Below are 20,102 nucleotides of genomic sequence, written 5' to 3' on the forward strand. Positions count from 1 at the left end.
TGGAACCATATTGGCAGTGGGGCCTTTCCCGCTTAGAGAATGAGCCCACAGCCCTAGTGAGAACAGAGGAAGTCTGGCCCCAAGTTTCTTTCTAAATTGGGAGCAGTATTTGTGTGAGAGCACAGAGAGAAAAAAAAATGGCCATGCAGGAATTTATGGAATCCTCTCTTATAATATAATAACATACATTCCATGTGAAACCTTCTTCCATAACACAAATACCACCCTCTTTACCCAATGATCTGTTTTCATGAAACCAAATGGCTCTGACAGGAACATTCCCTTCTCTCAGAACTACTGATCCTTAGGACTTCACCTTAGGAAAACGCAACTGATTTCTTCTTTATTCTGTCTCTGACCCTTGAACTGTCTAGCAATGAGTGTGAGGATCTGTGATTTGCTTGGGCTGGCGCTACTTAAATTATAGAGTTATCATGGTGCTAGTCATTTTTGTTAATGTTGTTCAGTCATTTTCCATTCATGTCCAATTCTTCGTGACCTTGTTTTGGGGTTTTCTTGGCAAAGATACTGAAGTAGAATGCTATTTCTTTCTCCAGCTTTTGCAGAAGAGGAAACTGAGGCTAGAGTCATACAATTAGTTATTGTCTGAGGTCAGATTTCAACTCAGAAAAAGGAGTCTTCTTCACTCCAGGCTGGGTACTCTATCTATCCACTGTACTACCAATCATTCTTTTTATGTGGGGCTCTCAGATTATCTTTCTCTGGGGTAATCCAGAGAGCTCAAGTGCTGATCCCAATTTGCAGATGGGGAATTAGAGATTCTATGAAGAAAATTATGTTCTCTCCCATAGTTCCCAATGCCTGAACCTTCTCATCATAATGGCCTCCACCCTTCCTCCAAACCTTTACTAGTCCTTCACTAACACTGAACTCTTGATCCCAGATCCACATTCTCTCTCCCAACTTTTTATGTTTCAATATTTTTTTCTCCAAGAAAAAAGGGAGAAAAGGTTCTCTTTCCCTCCAATTCTTAGGAACAGTCCTGCCCTTCTCCATCTCCCCTCCTCCCCAGCAGCTCCATTGTATGTAAACAGAGAAATAGTCCCAAGAGAAAGAAACAATATATAGATTCCTTAAGAGATGCTCAGTTGATCCCATCCACACTATTCTAATGGAAATCTTAGCAAAAACCAAATAACTTTCAACTCCATAAATCTAGCAGATCCCTACAAGACCAGGTTGTGGAAATGGGCATCCTAATTGGTGGTACCCTTTGTGATGTCACAAGATGGTATCACTAAGCATGGCAGGACAGAGAAGGACATCTAGAAAATAGATTCTAAGCCCTAAGGACTGAAAATTGACATTTCTTTATGGACGTATTTCTTGCTCTTTGCTTTTTTTTTCCCTAAATAGAATCTTAATTTTACAGAAGAAGAAAAATAAAACCAAGAGAGTTTAAGTGATTTTTCCCCAAGATCACACAGATAGTAAGTAGCAGTGTTGGTTCTGGAGTGTAGGCTCCTTTTCTCCCTTCAGGTGGAGAGTGGCCTATTACAGGAATCGAGTCAATAGGCAACTAATAACCATTTGTAATTATAATGAATTTTAAAAACATCCCCCAATCCTTTTTTTTCCCTTTCCTAACTGAAGACACATCTCCTGTGTCATTTATCTTGTTACCATTTCCTGAGGAAGGTAGATTAGAGAGTAGAAACTGAGTTCCCTTGTCTTTTAGTGCAAAACTCCTTCCACTCCATCACAACTGTGACCTTTTTCTCAATAGGGATGAAGTCTGACCCTGTGATTTAAGTATATGGTGAATTTCTGGATTGGGGAATTCCAACCCAACTTTCTCTATACCAAATAGTCATAAAATTGCCTTGACAAGCATTGGGGGCTAAGTGATTTGATGACACTCAGTATGAGTCAGAATTCAAGCCTTCCTGATTCCAAGACCAACTATCTATTCACTACACCATGGAGCTTCTCATGTACTTGCTTTTGTTGTTGTTATTGTTCAGTCATGTTCAACTCTTCTTGAATTGATTTCAAGTTTTTTTGGCAAAGACATTGGAGTAGATTGCTATTTCCTTCTTTAGCTCATTTTACACATAAGGGAACTGAGGTAAGTAGGGTAAAGCAATTTACCCAGAGTCACACAGCTAGTAAATGTCTAAGGCAGGATTTGAATTCAGGAAGGAGTCCTGACTCTAAGCCCAGTACTTTATCCCCTGCAGCGTCACTTACCTGCCTTTCATCATGCTTTACTACATATGTAAGGTACATATTAAATAAATATTTTTTTCCTTGACGATTGTCAGCTTTGAGTAATATATACACACAAACGCACATATATATACACACACATATATATGTTAGCGCTAAGTTCAGAAAAATATTTAGCCATCTAATTAAGATTGTGCCTTCTACAATACATTTCATTAAAATTTTCTCATTAATTTCTGTTCCATGAAGTGCTTACTTTTATTTCTAAACTGGCTATGTAACTTATCCATAATTAATTGTAAATATCTGTAATCTGATCTGTAATATACATGATATAACATATTATAATTTTCTGAGATCATGTCTTATGAATGAATAAAAAACAATCTATGAAGTACTGGTTACATGTGAAGTACTATGTAAGCGCTAGAGATACAAATGTTACAAATAGAGGAAAGAAGGTTTTTACTGCTTACAAAGAGCTCATACACCAGCCAGGGAGTAGGAGAGAAGGAAAGACAATAGTAGCAGGATTCAGCTGCAAGTCTTCTTAGTAGTAGGACAGCTAGGTGGCGCCATAGTGCACAATGCCCAGCCTGGAGTTTAGACTCCTCTTCCTAAATTCAAATCCAGTCTCAGACACTTCCTAGCCCTGTGACCCTAGACTAATCACTTAATCCTGTTTGCTTCAGTTTCCTTATCTGTAAAATGGGCTGGAGAAGCAAATGGCCACCACTACAGGGTATTTGCCAGGAAAACTCCAAAATGGGGTCAAGGAGAATTGGGACGCGACTGAGCAACAACAAAACCCAAGTTTTTTAATCTGAATCCTCAGTTTACAAATGTTTATACAAGGTCATATAGTTTGTAGGAGAGCCAGGACTAGGACCCAAGTCCCCTAGCTTCTAGCTGGAACACTCAACCCTGAAAACCATGCTGCCTTTAGGGTCTAGCTCTCTGCTGAGACTGTCATCGTGAGAAACTGTTTCCTCTCCAATTCCTAATCATCATGCCTTTGTGGCTTTATTAGCTGCAAATTTGTGGGGTTTTTGTGGCCTATGGAGGAATTTATTGTTCCATATAAAGCTTTTTTTTCTGGCTTCCCCCAAGGAACCACTAATGACTTTTAACAGGCAGAAAATCGAGCCACCCATTGAGTTTGCTTGTGCTTTGTGACCATGACGAGTTATTAATAGTTACACTTGGTATGACATTCCCTTTCTCATCATGCTGGCACCAGGGGGAGCCAAGGTCACCCCTGCAATGCCATTATCCCATCTTTCCCTACCGGCCAGAGGGTCTGCAGCTTTCACAATTAGTTCTCCCATCTCAAATACATCCCATCCAGCTGGTTCAGAGAAGAGAGGAAAAGGGACTGAGAGGGAGGGAAGAGTTAGCTAGGGACAGTAAGTTTCCTCAGGTGAAGCCCTAAGGAAGTAGATTTTTAAAATTAAAGCTTTTTATTTTTCAAATCATATGTGTGGACAATTCTTCAAAATTAGTCCTTGAAAAACCTTGTGTTCCAATTATTTTCCTCTTCTTCCACATCCTTCCCTAGATGGCAAGTAGTCTAATATGTTAAACATGGTAGAAATAAATGTTAAAGTGGCTTTTTAAAAAAATGGCAAGTTTATTTCCTGCTTTATTTGGCACTAGTCTCCTCAAGCACACTGTCTCTATCCATTTTTTTGTTTCTTCAAGAAACTCAGAGGCATAATGGGGATAAGGTAGACCTTTGATTTCATTGGTTTTGAAAACCTCCTGCTACAAAAGCAATTTACAGACTTAAAGATCTGCCTGGATCCTCAATAGATCAATCAATCAATCACCTATAATCCCTGATATTGGGGAGGCAGTTAGTCAAGTTGGGCAACAATATGTTAGCCTCTCAGTGCTTGGGGCCACAGGTCAAAGCTTCCAAGATGTTTAATAATAGAAATGGGCCTTTGAATAGCACCTGTATTTCCAGCCTGGGTGAAACTAACGAAACCTAGTCTAAAAACACCAAAAAAAAAAAAAAACCCTCAAAACTCCCAAAACAAAAACCAAACTTTTTGTGTTGGTTCATGTTAAGCTTGTAGTCTACTAAAATTCCCAGATCTTTTTCTTAGGAATTATTGCCCAGCCAGCTCTTCCCCCCTTTTGTACTTGGAGATCGATTTTTTTTTAAACCATGTAGAACTTTCTATTTGTCTCTATTAAATCTAATATTAATAGATTCAGGTGAGTTTTTGCAAATGCCATTCCACAGCAGTCTACATTTTTATAACTGCATAATTGACTGAACGCTTGAAAAACTATAAGGGCCTCAAAGAGCTAGTTTTTTGTTTGTTTGTTTGTTTTACTATTAAAGTATTTGCTTGGAGAAAACAAAAAATAGCAAGATATCTCTAATCCATAAATTAAGATCATTTTTTAAAAAAAAATCAGTATTTTGTTTTTCATGAATTAAGATTTTAAAAGATTTTTTGCTAGAGGCAACACAAAGGTAACTTGGTTCTGCAATATTCTGATTATTACTATCAAGTGAAGCATAAAACAGGGAGACTATTCTTGTCAAAGTTGTTTGCCACCATTATAGAGAAAGTTCAATGTAGAAGTCAAATGGAAAATGTATTCCCTAGAGATGTGGAAAGATGCTCCAGTTGCTCCTGTTTTGGGGAATATAGTATTTTGAAGTTTGCAAAGCATTTCATATACGTCATTTCCATTTGATCAGATGACAATTGTATTATTTGCACCAGATAAACATTGTGGATTTTTAAAAACATGATCCATAATCAATCAGAAGAATTGGGCTCTTCAAGAGCTCTAGAGAAAGACCTTTAACATGCTGTTTGGACAAGGCTCACACAAGATGAGAAGGTACCAAGGGGTTATGATCTACAGTGTTGGAAAGAGTAATTATGAAATAAGACTATAGCTCCATTGAAGTATAGATATATCCCTGTTGTTCTACCTGTGCAGATCTTTTTGAATTTTGGCTCTATCATCCAATATATTAGCTATTCCTGTTATTTAGGCATGAGGTGCAAATTCCTTGAAGATGCTATCTATGCCTTCATCCAAATTTTGTTATCCTTATTTTAGAGATGAAGAAACTGAGGTTTAGAAGGGTCTGATCCTTTGTCCAAAGTCCAAGTGTGTAATTGATGAAGCCTGGGATCAAACTGGGATCTTCTGACCAAGATATTTCCCATTTCACCACATTGTCTTACATGTGGGTAATGCAATGGATGCTAGATCTTATGTCAGAGAACTACTTTTTGAATTCTCACTTGGTGGTTTTTGATCTGTAAGTCACTTTTGGCAAGTTGTTGGACCTGGATCATTCTCTGAAAAGCAAAAGGATTAGACTGAGATGAGATTCTGTTTTCCTCTGGTCATCTCCTTTTATTCTGCCTTTTGAAGCCTCAGTATTCTCTTCATAAACAGTAACTTTAGATGTGAATTTTTTTTCTGTCAGGTATAAAGCCAATGGCTCTTATATAATTGTTCCATAGTACTTAACAGTTATTTGATTTGTAATTTCTCAGCTACAACCTTCAAAATTCTGAAAACATTTATGTGTAAATGAGTTGACAAACTATAATGCACTGCAACCATATTTACATTAGTTTGTGTTCTGCCTTCAAACAATTCCACTTAGCCCAGTCTCTTCTCAAGCATTTTTCTCTAAAGATCTGTGTTTCTCCTCAAGCTGATTTTATCAGTGTTCTTGTACACAAATGTTCTTTCATTTTGTCCCCTTCAGCAACCAAAATATTCACATAACACATGGGTAGTGTCTTACAAATGGATTCTCTGTGGTTATTTTTTGGGAGGATAGAGACAAGAATAGCACAAAATGAGTAGGTGAGGATGGGTTGCTATCTGTACTACTGAAAGACAAATCAACAACCATTTTTTGAGCATTTACTATGCTGGAAACACCGTTAAAAAGAATAAAAATAACCAAGATTTTTCTAGTACCTACTATGTTCCAGGAACTGTGCTAAGTACTTTCCAAATGTTATCTTATTTGATTTTCACAATAACCCTGAGAAATAGGTGTTATTGTTATTCCCTTTTAACAGATGAGGAAACTGAGATAAACAGAGGTTAAGTGACTTTCCAAGGTCATACAGCCAGCAGGTCTGAGGTTAGATTTGAACTCAAGTTCCCAACTCCAAGCCCAGTGCTGAGATACAAAGAGAGGCAGTCCTCAAGGAAATCATAATCTAATAAGATAATAGATGCATTGAAATTTGGGGGATAAGAAGAAAAGAAAAGGAATAATACTCTTATCTCAATTCATACTTTGCTTCTTTTTTCTCTGTCAACTTAAATCATTTTCAGTCTAGAAAGTGTAGAAGAAACATGAGTAAAAGAGACTAGAAACCTATGAAAAAGATGGAGAAATAATTAGAAAACATCTGATTGTGTTGAATCTCCAGGCCTGATTAATTAATTATATCCCAGTATCAAGAGAAATTCATGGAGCTGCTCTTGGTGACCTGGGAGAAATCATGGAGAATGCTAGAATTGCCAGTTAGACTGGAAAAAAGCAAAGATTTTCAAAAGTAAGACAAAAATGGGTTCTGGAAACTACAGATCAATAAACTGATGTTGAACCGGGGGATGGGTTAATCATGATAATCATTAGGAATCAGGGTAAATTCATTAAGAAAAAAAAAAAGCCATTCTTGCCAAGTTAATTTTATTTCCTTTTTATATGGGGCAACTAAAAGGAATAGACTGGGGAATGCTGCAAACATGATATAACTTGAATTCATCAGGGCATTTGATGAAAGTTTCTAATGATAAACTTGTAAAAAAGATGAAGAATTCTGAGTTGGGTGACTCAAAGCTGACTGAGATTGGGTGTTAATTAATAAAAGATTATGCTAACCTGGGGGGTGGGGAGGGAGGAGCAAGTTCCTAATGTTATCCTACAGAGCCCTGTCCTTACCTGCTTAACATTTTTATTACTATCTCAAATAGAAATATCACTGGCAAACTTGTGAGATTTTCAGAAGGCATGAAGCTAGGAAGAATAGATATTACATTACATAACAGAATAATGACCCAAAGGGATCTCAACAGATATGAGCTCTGGACCAAAACAAACAAGATGGAATTTAGAAAGGAGCTTCCTCTTTTCTCTTAGTGATCTTCTTTATTGTAGGTTTCTGTTCACTTACTCATGTTTATTCTACTCTTTCTGGACTGAGGTTCATTCAGGTTGACAGAGACAGGAAAATATAAGTCCTGTGCTTAGGTTGAAATAATCAATTCACTCAAGTACAGGATAGAGGAGACATTGTTCAATTTTGTTTAAATTGTCTTTGAATGTCAACTATGAACATTTTGCAATGAGTCATAAAAAAAGTCTGAAAGCTTTAGTTGATTGTAAGTTCAATATAAACTAGCAATATGATGAAGCTGTTGTTCAGTCATGTCTGACTCTATATGACCCTGTGGACAAAGCCGGGGGGGTTTTCTTGGCAAAGATAGTAGATTGGTTTTTCATTTCCTTCTCCACTGTGTTTCCATTTTATAGATGAGGAACTGAGGTAAATAGAGGCTAGAGCAAGACTCTATTCAGTGTATCACCTAATTGTCCTTGTGATATGGTTATTAATAAATAAAACAAAGCAAACTTATGCTACATTTGTAGAAGAACAGTATTCCGCTCAAAGGAGATGATAATTCCATTGTATTCTGCACTGATTAGACCATATCCAATATTCAGTTATAGTGACCACATTTAAAAAATTTGTAGTTTCCCTTTTCTCCTTTTTAAGTAAATCCTAGGAAATATATTCGTGTTGTCTAGAATGCAAGGAGTCAGGGAGTAGATGGGAAAGACAGCATGGATACTGCAACCAGGCCCCTAGAAATAGTACTAGCAGTAAAAGAAAGGAAACAGGTACAACACAATGTGGGTCAGGGGCTAGAAAGTCGAGGGACTTCGATTCAAGGCTTAGGTTGGGAGTCAGACATAGTATAGTTTGGGGTTTCTAAGACCCTATAAGGAGATTTATGATTTTTAAATTATGTTCAGAGTAATGGTAAGATGTTTTAATTTCTAATATGTAAACACTGATAGAACTAACTAACAGAAGCTTTGGGGGGAAGTCCTCAATAAAGGGATCCACAAACCTTGAGAATGACTAATAGTGAATAATAAGGCAGCTAAATGGCACCATAGTTCATACTGAGCCAGACCTGAAGTCAGGGAGACTCATCTTTGTGAGTTAAAATCTAACCTCAGCCACTTACTAGCTATGTGACCCTGGGCAAGTCACTTCCCTGTTTGCCTCAGTTTCCTCATCTGTAAAATGAGCTTAAGTAGGAAACGGCAAACCACCCAGTATCTCTGCCAAGAAAACCTTAAATGGGTTGGACTTAACTGAAATGACCGAATAAAAACTTTTATGCAGTGCTTACTATGTGCCAGGCAGGTTACGAAGAGTCAGACACGACTGAAAAAAGACTGAATTACAAAAAATAACGAATAGAATATTGGATTTGGAGTAAGGAAGACCTGGATTTAAATTCTGCCTCAGACAAGTTAGCTGTGTGACTCCAATCAGATCACTTCACCTCTTAGTTTTATTTACCTCATCTGTAAAATGGGGCTAATAAAATACCTACCTCACTGAAGAGAAGATGAAATAAGATAAGGTATCTAAAGTCCGCTGCACCCCTTGAGGCAACCCATAAATGTCTGCCATTATTACAATAACTCATATTTACAAGTGCTTTGAGGTTTACAAAGCTTTTTATTCATAACAGCCTTGTAAAGAAGAACTCAGGAAATTTTAGAATCTAGGACAGAAAACTCTAAGAATGAAGCCAAAAGTCCCCTGAAACAGTTCTGAAAAAAAGCTCACTACCTAGAAAGCTAAGTGCGCTTCTTTCTTTTTTCTTTCATTTAATAGTAGTTTATTTTTTTCAATTACATGTAAAGTTATTTTTAAGCATTCCTTTTTGTAAGATTTTGAGCTCTAAATTTTTTCTTTCTCCTTCCTTCTCCTTTCCCATCCCCAAGATGGGTTATACACGAACAATCATAACAAACACATTTACATATTAGCCATGTTGTGGAAGAAGAATAAGAACAAGAGGGAAAAAGATGAGAAAGGAAAAACAACAACAGAAAGTGAAAATAATATGCTTCAATCTGCATTCAGACTTCATAGTTCTTTCTCTGGATATAGATAGCATTTTCCATCATGAGTCTTTTGTATTGTCTTAGCTCACTGTATTGCTGAGAAGAGCTAAATCTATCAAAGTTAATTATCACACAATGTTTCTGTTATTGTGTGCAATGTTTTCCTGGTTCTCCTGAATGGGCTTTCTAAGGCTCAAAGATCTTTTGACTTGTCATATAAAAGAAAAAATTCATTTATTCTGTATTTCCCCATAAAAAATTGAGATCTATGACTGGAATTTAAGGAAGACAGATTTCTAATTTATTTTTTTCAGCAAACTGTGATTTCCTAGGAATGAATATGAGTGAACACAGGAAGGAACACCAATGCACAAAGGCATCTGCTCTGCAATGTGAAGTTTGAGAGGTGACCAAGTCATGTATCCTCTGGACCCTGCTTCTTCTCTTTAGCAAAATCCCAGGAGTAGTTGTAATAGCTACAGCTATAGTTGTAATAGCTAGAGCTGTCCAACAGTCGAATGGCCACCTTGCAAAGGGAGCAGATGTTAGAGATAGATAGCAGAGCTTGAGTGGCTGCTTATTAAGGGTTGTTATAGAGAAAGTTTCTTCCTATCCTGGGAAAGTAGTTGGACAAAATAACCTCTAAGGAAAGAACAGTGACTCTGGGGTAAGAAAATCTGGGTTCAAGTTCTCCCTCGGATAGCCCTGAAAAATTCACTTAACTTCGATGAACCTCCATTACCTCATTTCTAAAATGAGGCCATTGAACTATTTGGTCCCTGAGGTCTTTGTCAGCTCTTGGTCTGTCAGCCTGTTTGTTACTCTGGTAAACCATCAGGTGAGGGTAACCTTCAACCTTCAAACCTGTGGGTGAGTTGTTTTTTTGTTGTTCAGTCATTTCAGTTATATCTGACTCTTTGTGGCCCTATGTGGGGTTTTCCTGGCAAAGATACTGGAGTGGTTTGCCATTTCCTTCTTAGAGGGATGTCAACCACAAGCATGTGAAGACTTCCCCTGGCAGAATGGGCGGATGAGAACAATTTGTTCCAATGGTCACAAAGGCAGCTAACGCAGCCACTATGGAGCGCTTACAGCTTAGTCAGACATCAAAGACGTCAAGGTCATCCACCACAATCTGGGCCATCACCAGTCATCTTGACTTTTGTCTTAGATGATTCTGGAAAGGAGACTGAGGCTGAACACTTTTTGTAACTTTGCCTCACTTAAGTCCAATTTATGCACAAATCAAGACATTACCCCATGATGTCACCAAGCCTCTTCAAAAATGAAGAATTAGCAACCATCTTCTTTGCTCTAAGAGTCTATGTTCCTAAATCCATGTTAGAGAGTGGCAATTAGCAACCTTGTTATCAGATAGATGCAAATTAGCAGAGCAACACTCAGGAGAATGAAAGGAAAGTGGATCTTTGAGTTTCAATTTTACACAGATAAAAAGATTACTAATTACTACCCTGATCAATGAATCATGTCTGTATTGATTATTTTGATTTAAGTTGCTTATCATGATTTTTGTTCCAGATATGACAAAGTGATATGGTCTAAATAGGAAACCCAAGTGTAAAGCATATTCATGTGTCTGCAACAGAGAAGTTCTATTAGTAAATTAATGAATTGTTTTGCTTACATTTTATTCTTAAAACTCATTTCTTAAATACTTATTTTAAAACAAATGTTAATATCTTTATTCACATGTGTATTAGAGTATCTTAAGTTTCATAAGACAGCAACTAGTTGGTGAAATGAATAGATTACCAAGTCAGGAAAAATCATTTTCGTGAGTTCAAATCTGGCCTTGGATCCTTCCTAACTATGATCCTGAACCAGTCACTTAATCCTGCTTGCCTCAGTTTTTTCATCTGTAAAATGAGCTGGAAAAGGAAATGGCAAACCACATCAGTGTCTTTGCTAAGACCTCAAATGGAGTCACGAAGAGTTGGACACAATTTAAGTGACTAAACAACAAATTTTTTAAGTCACACTAAGAAATTTGCCTTGTTCTATATTTTCTAGTACTGAAATCTCTGATCAAGATAAAAATGAGTAATCAGTCATGAGAATAACACAAACAGAATCCTAGATAATGAATTTCATAACTGTTGTTACTTATTACATCTGAAAACCTAATATATGTGTGAACTAATTTTTTACATGTGAGGAGAAAAGCTAGGAATGACACCAAAAAATGAATTATTGTTCAGTCATTTCAGTTATGCCCAACTTACGTGCCCATAAATAATACTCACAATTCTCAAACCTTATATATATGTGTATTATATATATATATATATATATATATATATAATACACATATATATACTTGGTTCTGAAATATACACCGAATGAGCTACATCTTAATTCCCATTATTTTACCATCTTCTCTTCCCAGTTCCCATACTTACTTATGAGTTTACTTAAGTCTTCATCCCCCTTCACATTCTACCATGAGCCTTTCACTTTGTAGCCAGCTGAGACTCCACTTCAGGACATTAAAAAGAATCAATTTCTTCAGAGTGTGGCCAGGTATAGAGGGCTGGTCTTGGAATCAGGGAGCCCTGCATTCTAGCCCCATTTTTTTTATCACCCCTTGTTGTGTGACCCTCCACAAGTCAATTAACTTCTCAGTGTATGGGGCAACTTTCTAAGTTTATTAGGCACAGACTATTTGGCACTCTGCTTTACAAGTAGGAGTTCCCTCACCAAGAGTTAATTCTTTAATTCCAAAGGAATCACAGGACTGGACCACAACCAATTTCTCTTTCTCTGACTCTGTCTCTATCTCTGGCTCTGACTTTCTATCTCTGTCTGTTTTTCTCTTTGTTTCTTTCTTTTTTTTTCTCTTCTCCCCGCCCCCCACCCCAGATAATTTATACATAGCAATTGTGGATGTATACTCCATTGCTTTAAGTGGGTGTCAGAATGTACTTTAAACATATCCTCTGATTATTTTGTAGCACATAGATTTAGAAATCATTTTGATTTTATGAAATGGCCCCCAAAACAGTGTAAAGGTTTAGCAGCAAGTTGCCAAAAGATGCAGGCTGTAGTTTGTAGAAGGGTCAGAAGGTTGGTTTCTCGTATGGTCAGCTTCTCCTTCCTGGGACCTTTTCCTTTTTGCACTGAGCTCTTGGGAATGAGCAGAATAATTAACTCTACAATCATTGTTTTGATTCTGGGCTATTAAAGATAATAGACTATAAATTTATGAATCAGTTTTCCAGTTGGCATTCAGAACATTGTAAAACATTCTGGAAGGGAGGTGAGCAGCTGCATCATTTGTCAGGAAGGGACATTTCTTCAGCTGCTTCCCATACATACTGTGCTTCCAACTTCCCCAAGAAGGGCAGCTCTGTTAAACCAAAGCCACCAACCAGAAGACTCAGTGTCTCTGGTATTGTTCTAAGCAGTTTCTACACAGTGCCCTATCTGGAAAGGAATTGTTTACTATCATCTATGACTGTATGGTTAGGAGGATCTACTCTGGCTGGTTAGAAAGATGGAAAGAACCCTTAAGCAAAGATGGGGATGTGTATCAGAAAATGCTACATAGAAAAAAACCCAGCTTAATCTGAAGCTATGCATACACAATACCAAGGTAAGGAGGGTTTTCAAAATTACCTAGACCATTGAACCATTGTAGATATTTGGATGGACTAATCCAGAATACATTTGTTTGTAATCTGCTATTCAATCAACCAATTTTTAAATCATCTACTATGTTCCAGGCACTGTCCAAAGGATACAAATACAAAGCATAAAACAGAATAAAGAGAATAAATACACAATAATAAAACAGAAAGTAGGCTGGGAGAGAAGCCATTAACAGAAAGGGAAATCAGCAGCTTTAGGTAGCTGGTGGAACTTGTGATCCTTCATGAAGGAAAGAAAGGATATCATGAATCCTGAGTAATTAAGGGAATGTATTCTAGGCACGAAGGATAGCAAATGTAATTTTCTGCAGATAATTTCTCTTAATTTCTTGACTAAATGTACAAATATCATCCCTGCCATGTGCTCTTTGCCTATTCCAACTCTCAACTGAATTATTTCTTCAGTCTTCTTTCTCTCAGCCTATGAGATTACTTCTGGAAAAGCACCTGCAAAGGAAGGGCAGTTCCAGGAGAGTTCCAAGGCTGGAGGCAGAAAGATTCATCTTCTTGATTTCAAATCTGGCCTCAGATACTTGCTGGCTTTGTGACTGTGCTTAAAGCACTTATCCTTGTTTGCCTTGGTTTACTCAAAATGAGCTGGAGAAATAAATGCTAACCACTCAGTATCTCTGCTGAGAAAACCCCAAATGGACTCATGAAGGGTTGACCATGACTGAATACCAACAATAACAAAAAGAAATAATTATCTAGTTTTGTTTCTGCAGCAAGGATCAGGGAAAGTGACAAGAAAAAGGAGCATCCACCTTGCCCCAGGGAGTCAGTTTTATGGCCTCTTAGCATTGGGTTTTGTCACCACAGGGGTGACAGAGCACAGGTTGCAGGAGGATGTGGTTGTCTCTGAGATCAGTTTTGAAGATTTAGGGACAACCCTTTCAAAACCTCTTAAATTAGAAACAAAATGAGGTAGCGGGAATTAGCCCATCCATATATCTACACAGGTTCAATAACCTACGTAATCTGGAAAACTCTCCTTCCCTTGGTGTTGTGTAGGTGTAACTTTAGATTAATCTGTCATCCATGAATCTAATTAAGCCTTCTTTGAATTTATTTAGATTTCCAGTCTGTTTGGAAGCAATTATTTCCTTACTTTATCATTTTTTTTCTTGTAACAGTTCTTCCAATCATTCATTGTCTTTTTTTGGGATGAGTTTTAATTTTCTTGTGAGAATATATCATTATATATCTTAGGGGAAAGCATGAAGAGTCATCTTTGCAAAAGTCTCTCTGGAAGTTACCATTAAGTGGGACTTACCTGGAGATAAAGAATCACAGAATTTCAGAGAAGGATCCACAATAATCATTTCCATTTACCTAGTTCTTTATAAAAAACACTTTCCTTCCAACAAATCTGTGAGCCTGCTGCAGAAGAGTTGTTTTCCCCTCTTGAAGGGGGCTGGAAATTTGAGGCTCAGAGAATTGAATTAACTTGCTCTTGACTATACAATGAGCAGAATAGAACTTGAATCCATGCCACCTGACTGCCGGAAAGGTTCTCCTTCCCCATGCCTCTGTCTCCAGGTTCAACTCCTCTCGACTCAAAGCATACCAATGTCTAAGAAAGGGATTTCCTGTTCCTTCTCATCTCCTCCACTTCCTGTAACCCAATAACCCAGTCTAGTCTCCAACCACCTGTGGTGGTGTGAAAAGTCCTTTTCTGTTGTCTAATATTAATCCCTCTACTGCAATGAGAGCTCCTTTCTTCAGACTGAGGGTCAGAATGAGGTAATGGAAAAGCCACTGAATTTATTTCTGAATCAGAGAATCTATTCTACTTATAGTTGGTATGACCTTAGGACAGTCAGCTAGCTTTTCTAGATTTTAATTTCTTTATGGGGAAAATGAGTAAGTTGAATTAGATGTCCTGGAAGATCCCATGCCATGAGCTTGCCATCGCTTCCCCTTCTCAGATCCTGGAATAGTCTGCTTGGAAATTTGTTTGGAACGTAGTGCAGCAAGGAACTGGCCTTGGTGGAGAAGCGGAGGGAATAGAATGGGTTATGTAATGTGTATAGATGAATGGCAAGGGAGGGATTTGAGGGTAATAGGTTAATTAGTGAGGGGGAAGTTAGGGGACAATGATGCAGCTGTTGGTTGGCAGTCAGACTTTTGTCTGGATTCTCTCAGCCCTGGTGCAGAGTTGCCATGAATTACCTGCAGGACTATTAAATGTAATGACCCAGCAATCTGGAGGAGTCTGTCATTATCGCCGTGTTAACATGGTATTTATACCCACAGAACCTGCTTAGGTGCCCTATAATTAAAGGGCCTCCACGTGGTCCCTATGCTCTAGCCTTTTTCCAGTTGTCAGGGTGGGTGTGGCTTTAGGAAGCTGACCTGAGAAGGTAAAGAATGGCGTCATCTTGAGGACTCTAGACCCTCCTCGGCTTCTTACCATTCATTACCTGGACCAGCATTGGACTTCACTGGGGATCTCTGACTCATTGTCTCCTGCAGGATGAGCTGGATGGGTGGGGGTGAGGGTGAAGGGGGTGGAACTGGATGCTGGGGAGGAAAAGAAAAGGTTGAGCAGTCTAATTACTGAGGAGGCACTAGGGTAGGCACCTAAGCAAAAGGATTACAGATTAAGGGCATTTAGAAATGACATGAATTTCATGCATATGAAGGCAAACATAAATCTTTAAAAATCTGCAACATGGTCCCTTTCTATAATAGGACCAGAGCTTAGGCTGAGAATGCCAAGAGAAACTTCTAGCAGGAGCAGGAGCTCTTCCTGGTAGTCCTGGTGACAGGGTGTTAGAAGGAAAGAGCATGGCCAACCCTTCCCCATTTTTCATCTCTAGGAATAGGTCAATGTCTCCTGGAGTTATCCTGTGTTTTAGGGGGCCATTTGGGTGAAATTAGCTCCTCTCAGTGATCTTCCCTTCCCCCAGATGGTCTCTTTTTACAAGGAAAAAATGCATGGCTGGTAATTTGGGGAGCAGGATGGAGTGTGAATATTTGTTTCCAGACATTGGCAGCTGGATCCCCAACGTTGGAAAACCCATCTCTCTGGTTGAATCCAGAGCCAAGTTTCCATTTCTCCAGGACCCTGCCATGCCCTGTTAAGCCTCCCCTTTAATAATTGCTCTGCTCTTGCCTTCCAGAGACCTGAATTATAATGAGCTGCTGGAGTTCCCTGTGGCCATCCGGACCCTTGGCAGACTCCAGGAATTGTAAGAGCCTCTGTAGGTTTCCATGGGTCTCCTCTTCTTAGGAGAGAGGTCTGCTGTCTGAGAGGGTTTGGGATGGAGGCAGAGGGAGCCCCTGTTTGGGGGTGCTTTCATCCTCTCCCTGTCCACAATCCTTTAAAGTTGCTTCTGCTCCCTCAACAATTTAGGAATAAATACTCACAGACCTCATTAGCCTGGTTTGAAGCATTTCTACTGTGTTTGTCATCAAGAGAAATGATTCTTCGCCTTCCCTGGCCTGGGGTTGCCTCTCCCCCCAGATACATAACATGGTCTTTGTCTTAGTGCCCTCACCGCAACTGGACCTCATGCTGCCAGGAAGAGGGAGTCAAAGATGAATCTGGATGATGATGAGAAGGTTCTATTAGCAGAAACAAGGAAGTCAAGAGGAGGAACTGGTTTATGAAGGGCAGGAAATGAGACAATTAACCAATCAATCATAAGCTTTTATTTCATTTAGAGATATTTTCAATTTGAACTGATGTTAGGGCATCCAGGTAGCAATGTATCATAGAAAATAAGGGAGCAATTCAGGGTGGAGATGAAGATTTGAGAGTCTTAAATATGAGAGGGTCAACTATAAGAGTTGATGAACTTCTCCATGAATGAGTGTAGGCAGAAGTAAGCTCAGGACTTTATATCAGTGAGGGGTGGGGAGACACATGCGTTTGGGGGGCAGAAAGAGGAAGAGAAGTCTCTGAAGGGGATGGAAAAAGGGCTACTTATAGACATACAAGGAAAATTGGACAGAATTACATCATCAAAGCCACTGGGAGAAGGAAATTTATTTTGTTTTTTAAAGAAAGGAAATATTAGAGCATATTTGTAGGCAAAGAGGAAAAAGCTTTAGAGAGGGAGACAATGAAGATGCAAGATGGAAGGGATGACTGTTGGGAAGACCATCTAAGAATGGAGTGGGGTGATGAGATCAAAGGCACCGATGAAGAAGTTTGTTTTGAAAAACTAGAGGGACATTTCCTCCACTGATACATGAGCAAAAGAAGAAAAGGAAAGCAAAGAGACAGATTTTTAGTTATCTAAGAGGAAAGCTGAGAGAGCTCATTTTGGATGGCCCCAGGCTCAGGAAATTAGCTCCCTTGGTACCACTGACCTCATTTCTTCCACAGACCTGTCCATAAGCACATATCCAAATTATAACTTAGCCTGTTTTGCTTGTCTCCTTGAAGACACAGGTGCTTAAGGTCCTTACATAGCCTTTTTGGATCATTGTTAGTAAATATCCTTCCCCAGTTCCCCTGTATCAGTGGTCCTGAAGCTAGCCTTCCACTCTGAGAGTTTGTTCTTTTTTTACCGAGGCATCCTTCCTGAAAAATAGTCCTGCCCACCCAGATCTCCTCAGAAGTAAGAACCCCATATGTGGGGGTCTAAACTCAGCACCCAGATCTCCTCTGGAGTAAGAATCCCATCTGTGGGAAGTCTAAACTCCAGAATTCCAGTTCTGGAGAAGTCCACATTGCCTATAGGTTCTTTAAATACAGCTTAAGTTTTGAGATACTTTATTGCTTCTTTTCTCAGACCTCCCAGGACAAAGGAGAGGAATTTGGTTTACAAAGAAGAGCTTTAGACAAAATTTGAACTCAGGGCATTTAGGCTCAGAAACAGGTCTTAGGATCTTAGACTCTTAGGTTTAAGGCTGGAAGAGACCTTCAAAGATCACCAAATGTATTGAATTTTAGCTAAAAGGATTGTCTATTTTTGGCACTGTACTAATTCTCTCTTTCATTTCTTCACTGTCTATGGTTTATTCTCTCCTAGGGGTTTCCATAACAATAACATCAAGGCCATTCCTGAGAAGGCATTTGTGGGGAACCCATTACTACAGACCATGTAAGGCCCGGCACTCTTTGGTAGCGGGAGTGGGGTATGGGTCTGGATGAAATGGCCTTTCCAGAGTTCCCAGAGAGAAACAAGAAGGGCTGTGTCTTCTCAATCTCTCTGAACTCATTTCCCATTGATAGGAGAAAAAAAATGGGAAAACCAAGTTAGAACTGAGTGGGTAAAAGGACTTGGGGAGAATTGTTGTAGCTATATAGTGACTTGGGAGTTTGGGTCTTCTCGTTCCAGCCACTTTTATGACAACCCAATCCAGTTTGTGGGACGGTCAGCTTTTCAGTACCTGCCAAAGCTTCATACACTGTAAGTTGGTACAAGTAGACTGGGGTAGTTGGAACTTCTTATCTCCACTTTCTTCCATTCACTTGCCCATCTTGGATTTCCCTAATATTTCCTTATTCTTCTTGACAAAGGTTCCATTGATTAAAGTCCTTAGAGAATTTCCTTGCAGAATTAGCAAAATCCCATTCCAAAACAAGTTTTGAAGTCCAGAATGTCACTTTACCTTTTGGAGCTTCCTTAGATTTCCCTAGATCTGAAAATGAGTGAAATGATCTGTCCTCAGGAATAGGGAATATTTCCATTCAAAAATTTTTCACCAGTTTTCATCAATCTTGTTATGTATGATATGTCCATGTATGTGGTATGAAGAAAGAGACTGGCCAATGTGGCGGTTAGGTTATGCAGTGAATAGAGCACTGGGTTTGGTGTCAGAAAGACCTGAGTGCAAATCCAGCCTCAGAACTTACAGAACAAGTTAGTTATCCCCCTCCTCATTTTTATTAGTAGCAATATTAGTATTAACAAAACCCTTAGAGCTTATTCAGGATTTGCTAATCCTAGTGGATTGTAACAGGAGTGTGCTAGGTCTAGTTCTTAGTCACCAGAAATGCTGTTAAATTTTCAACATGAGCATTTACATCTTAGAATTCAGCAACTGCTACAAATCAGAACTTGATTTACTATTTTACTGATTATCCAGACTTAAGAAAGAGGCAGGCAAAGTATTATATACTGCTGATTAAATTTTAAAATGTATTGTGCATATGTTGATTTTTTTGCTGACACATGGTTGTTAAAACTATACTGGTATTTCCCCAGTTATACAGAGGAAGAATGGATATAGTTCTTGTTTGGTTCCATGTGTTGAATTGGAAAAAAAGCTGGTCCTCTTTTCCTGATTTAGGTTGCCTTCGAGGGGAAGACATGCTGTCTTTATCTATACCTTTTCCCTAAGACTCAGTTCAGCTCCCACTTCCTCCCTCCTTGCTCCACATGGCTTAGTCCACCGTCTTAGAATCATCACCAACAAACATCTTTTGAGCACCTGATCTATATATGATGATACTGAAGATGATGCAAAAAAAAAAAAAGATAAAACTTCATCTCTACTCTTAGCTTATAGCTTGGATGGGAAAACAGAAGCATACACAGCTCACATAAAAAGACTCAATTCCAAGCAGTGTCCCATCATCGCATGGAACTGCCTAGAGGTTCAACAATCAGGTGATCCCTTCTACGTGCTAGGGGAGCACAGTTCCCTAAGGAGACCAGGCTGAGGGGAAAGAACAGCACTCCTAAAGCAGGTCTAGATGTCTAATGTGATTTTATAGCAAAGGCAACTTAATTTAGGAGATAAGCAAGCTTGGGATCAGGAGGACCCAAAATTCAGATCTCTCTTCAGACATATCAACTAGCTCTGTCATTTAGGCAAGTTACTTCATCTCTATCAGCTTCAGTTTCCTTATTAGTAAAGATGGGGATGATAGCAGCTACCTCAAAGGGGAGGACAGATAGAAAGTGCTTTACAAATCATAAACCGACACATATTGTTGCTGCTGTTGTTATTTTTATTATATCAGGGAAAGGGGATAATTACAGAAAATTTATTAGCCTAATGAAAACAAACTGGAACTTCCTGGTTCCAGGTGATACTTAAATCATAAAATAAATGAAAATGTAGAGTTCTTTTATAAATTTTAAAAATTAAACTTAAATACTTTAAACTTATTTAAATCAAAG

The 20,102-nt window shown here is 38.6% G+C and overlaps 1 protein-coding gene across 1 annotated transcript in view; it reads left to right on the forward strand.

The window, feature by feature from the left end:
- The window catches only part of LGR6 (leucine rich repeat containing G protein-coupled receptor 6), a 153,504-nt gene that overhangs the window by 113,045 nt on the left and 20,357 nt on the right, over nucleotides 1–20,102 (forward strand). Inside the window, exons 7-9 of the mRNA XM_031937137.1 lie at nucleotides 16,143–16,211; nucleotides 18,003–18,074; nucleotides 18,312–18,383. Coding sequence (XP_031792997.1) covers nucleotides 16,143–16,211; nucleotides 18,003–18,074; nucleotides 18,312–18,383 — 213 coding nt within the window. The remainder of the gene's footprint in view (nucleotides 1–16,142; nucleotides 16,212–18,002; nucleotides 18,075–18,311; nucleotides 18,384–20,102) is intronic.

This window comes from Sarcophilus harrisii, chromosome 4, assembly GCF_902635505.1.
Source record: "Sarcophilus harrisii chromosome 4, mSarHar1.11, whole genome shotgun sequence".
NCBI lineage: Eukaryota > Metazoa > Chordata > Mammalia > Dasyuromorphia > Dasyuridae > Sarcophilus > Sarcophilus harrisii.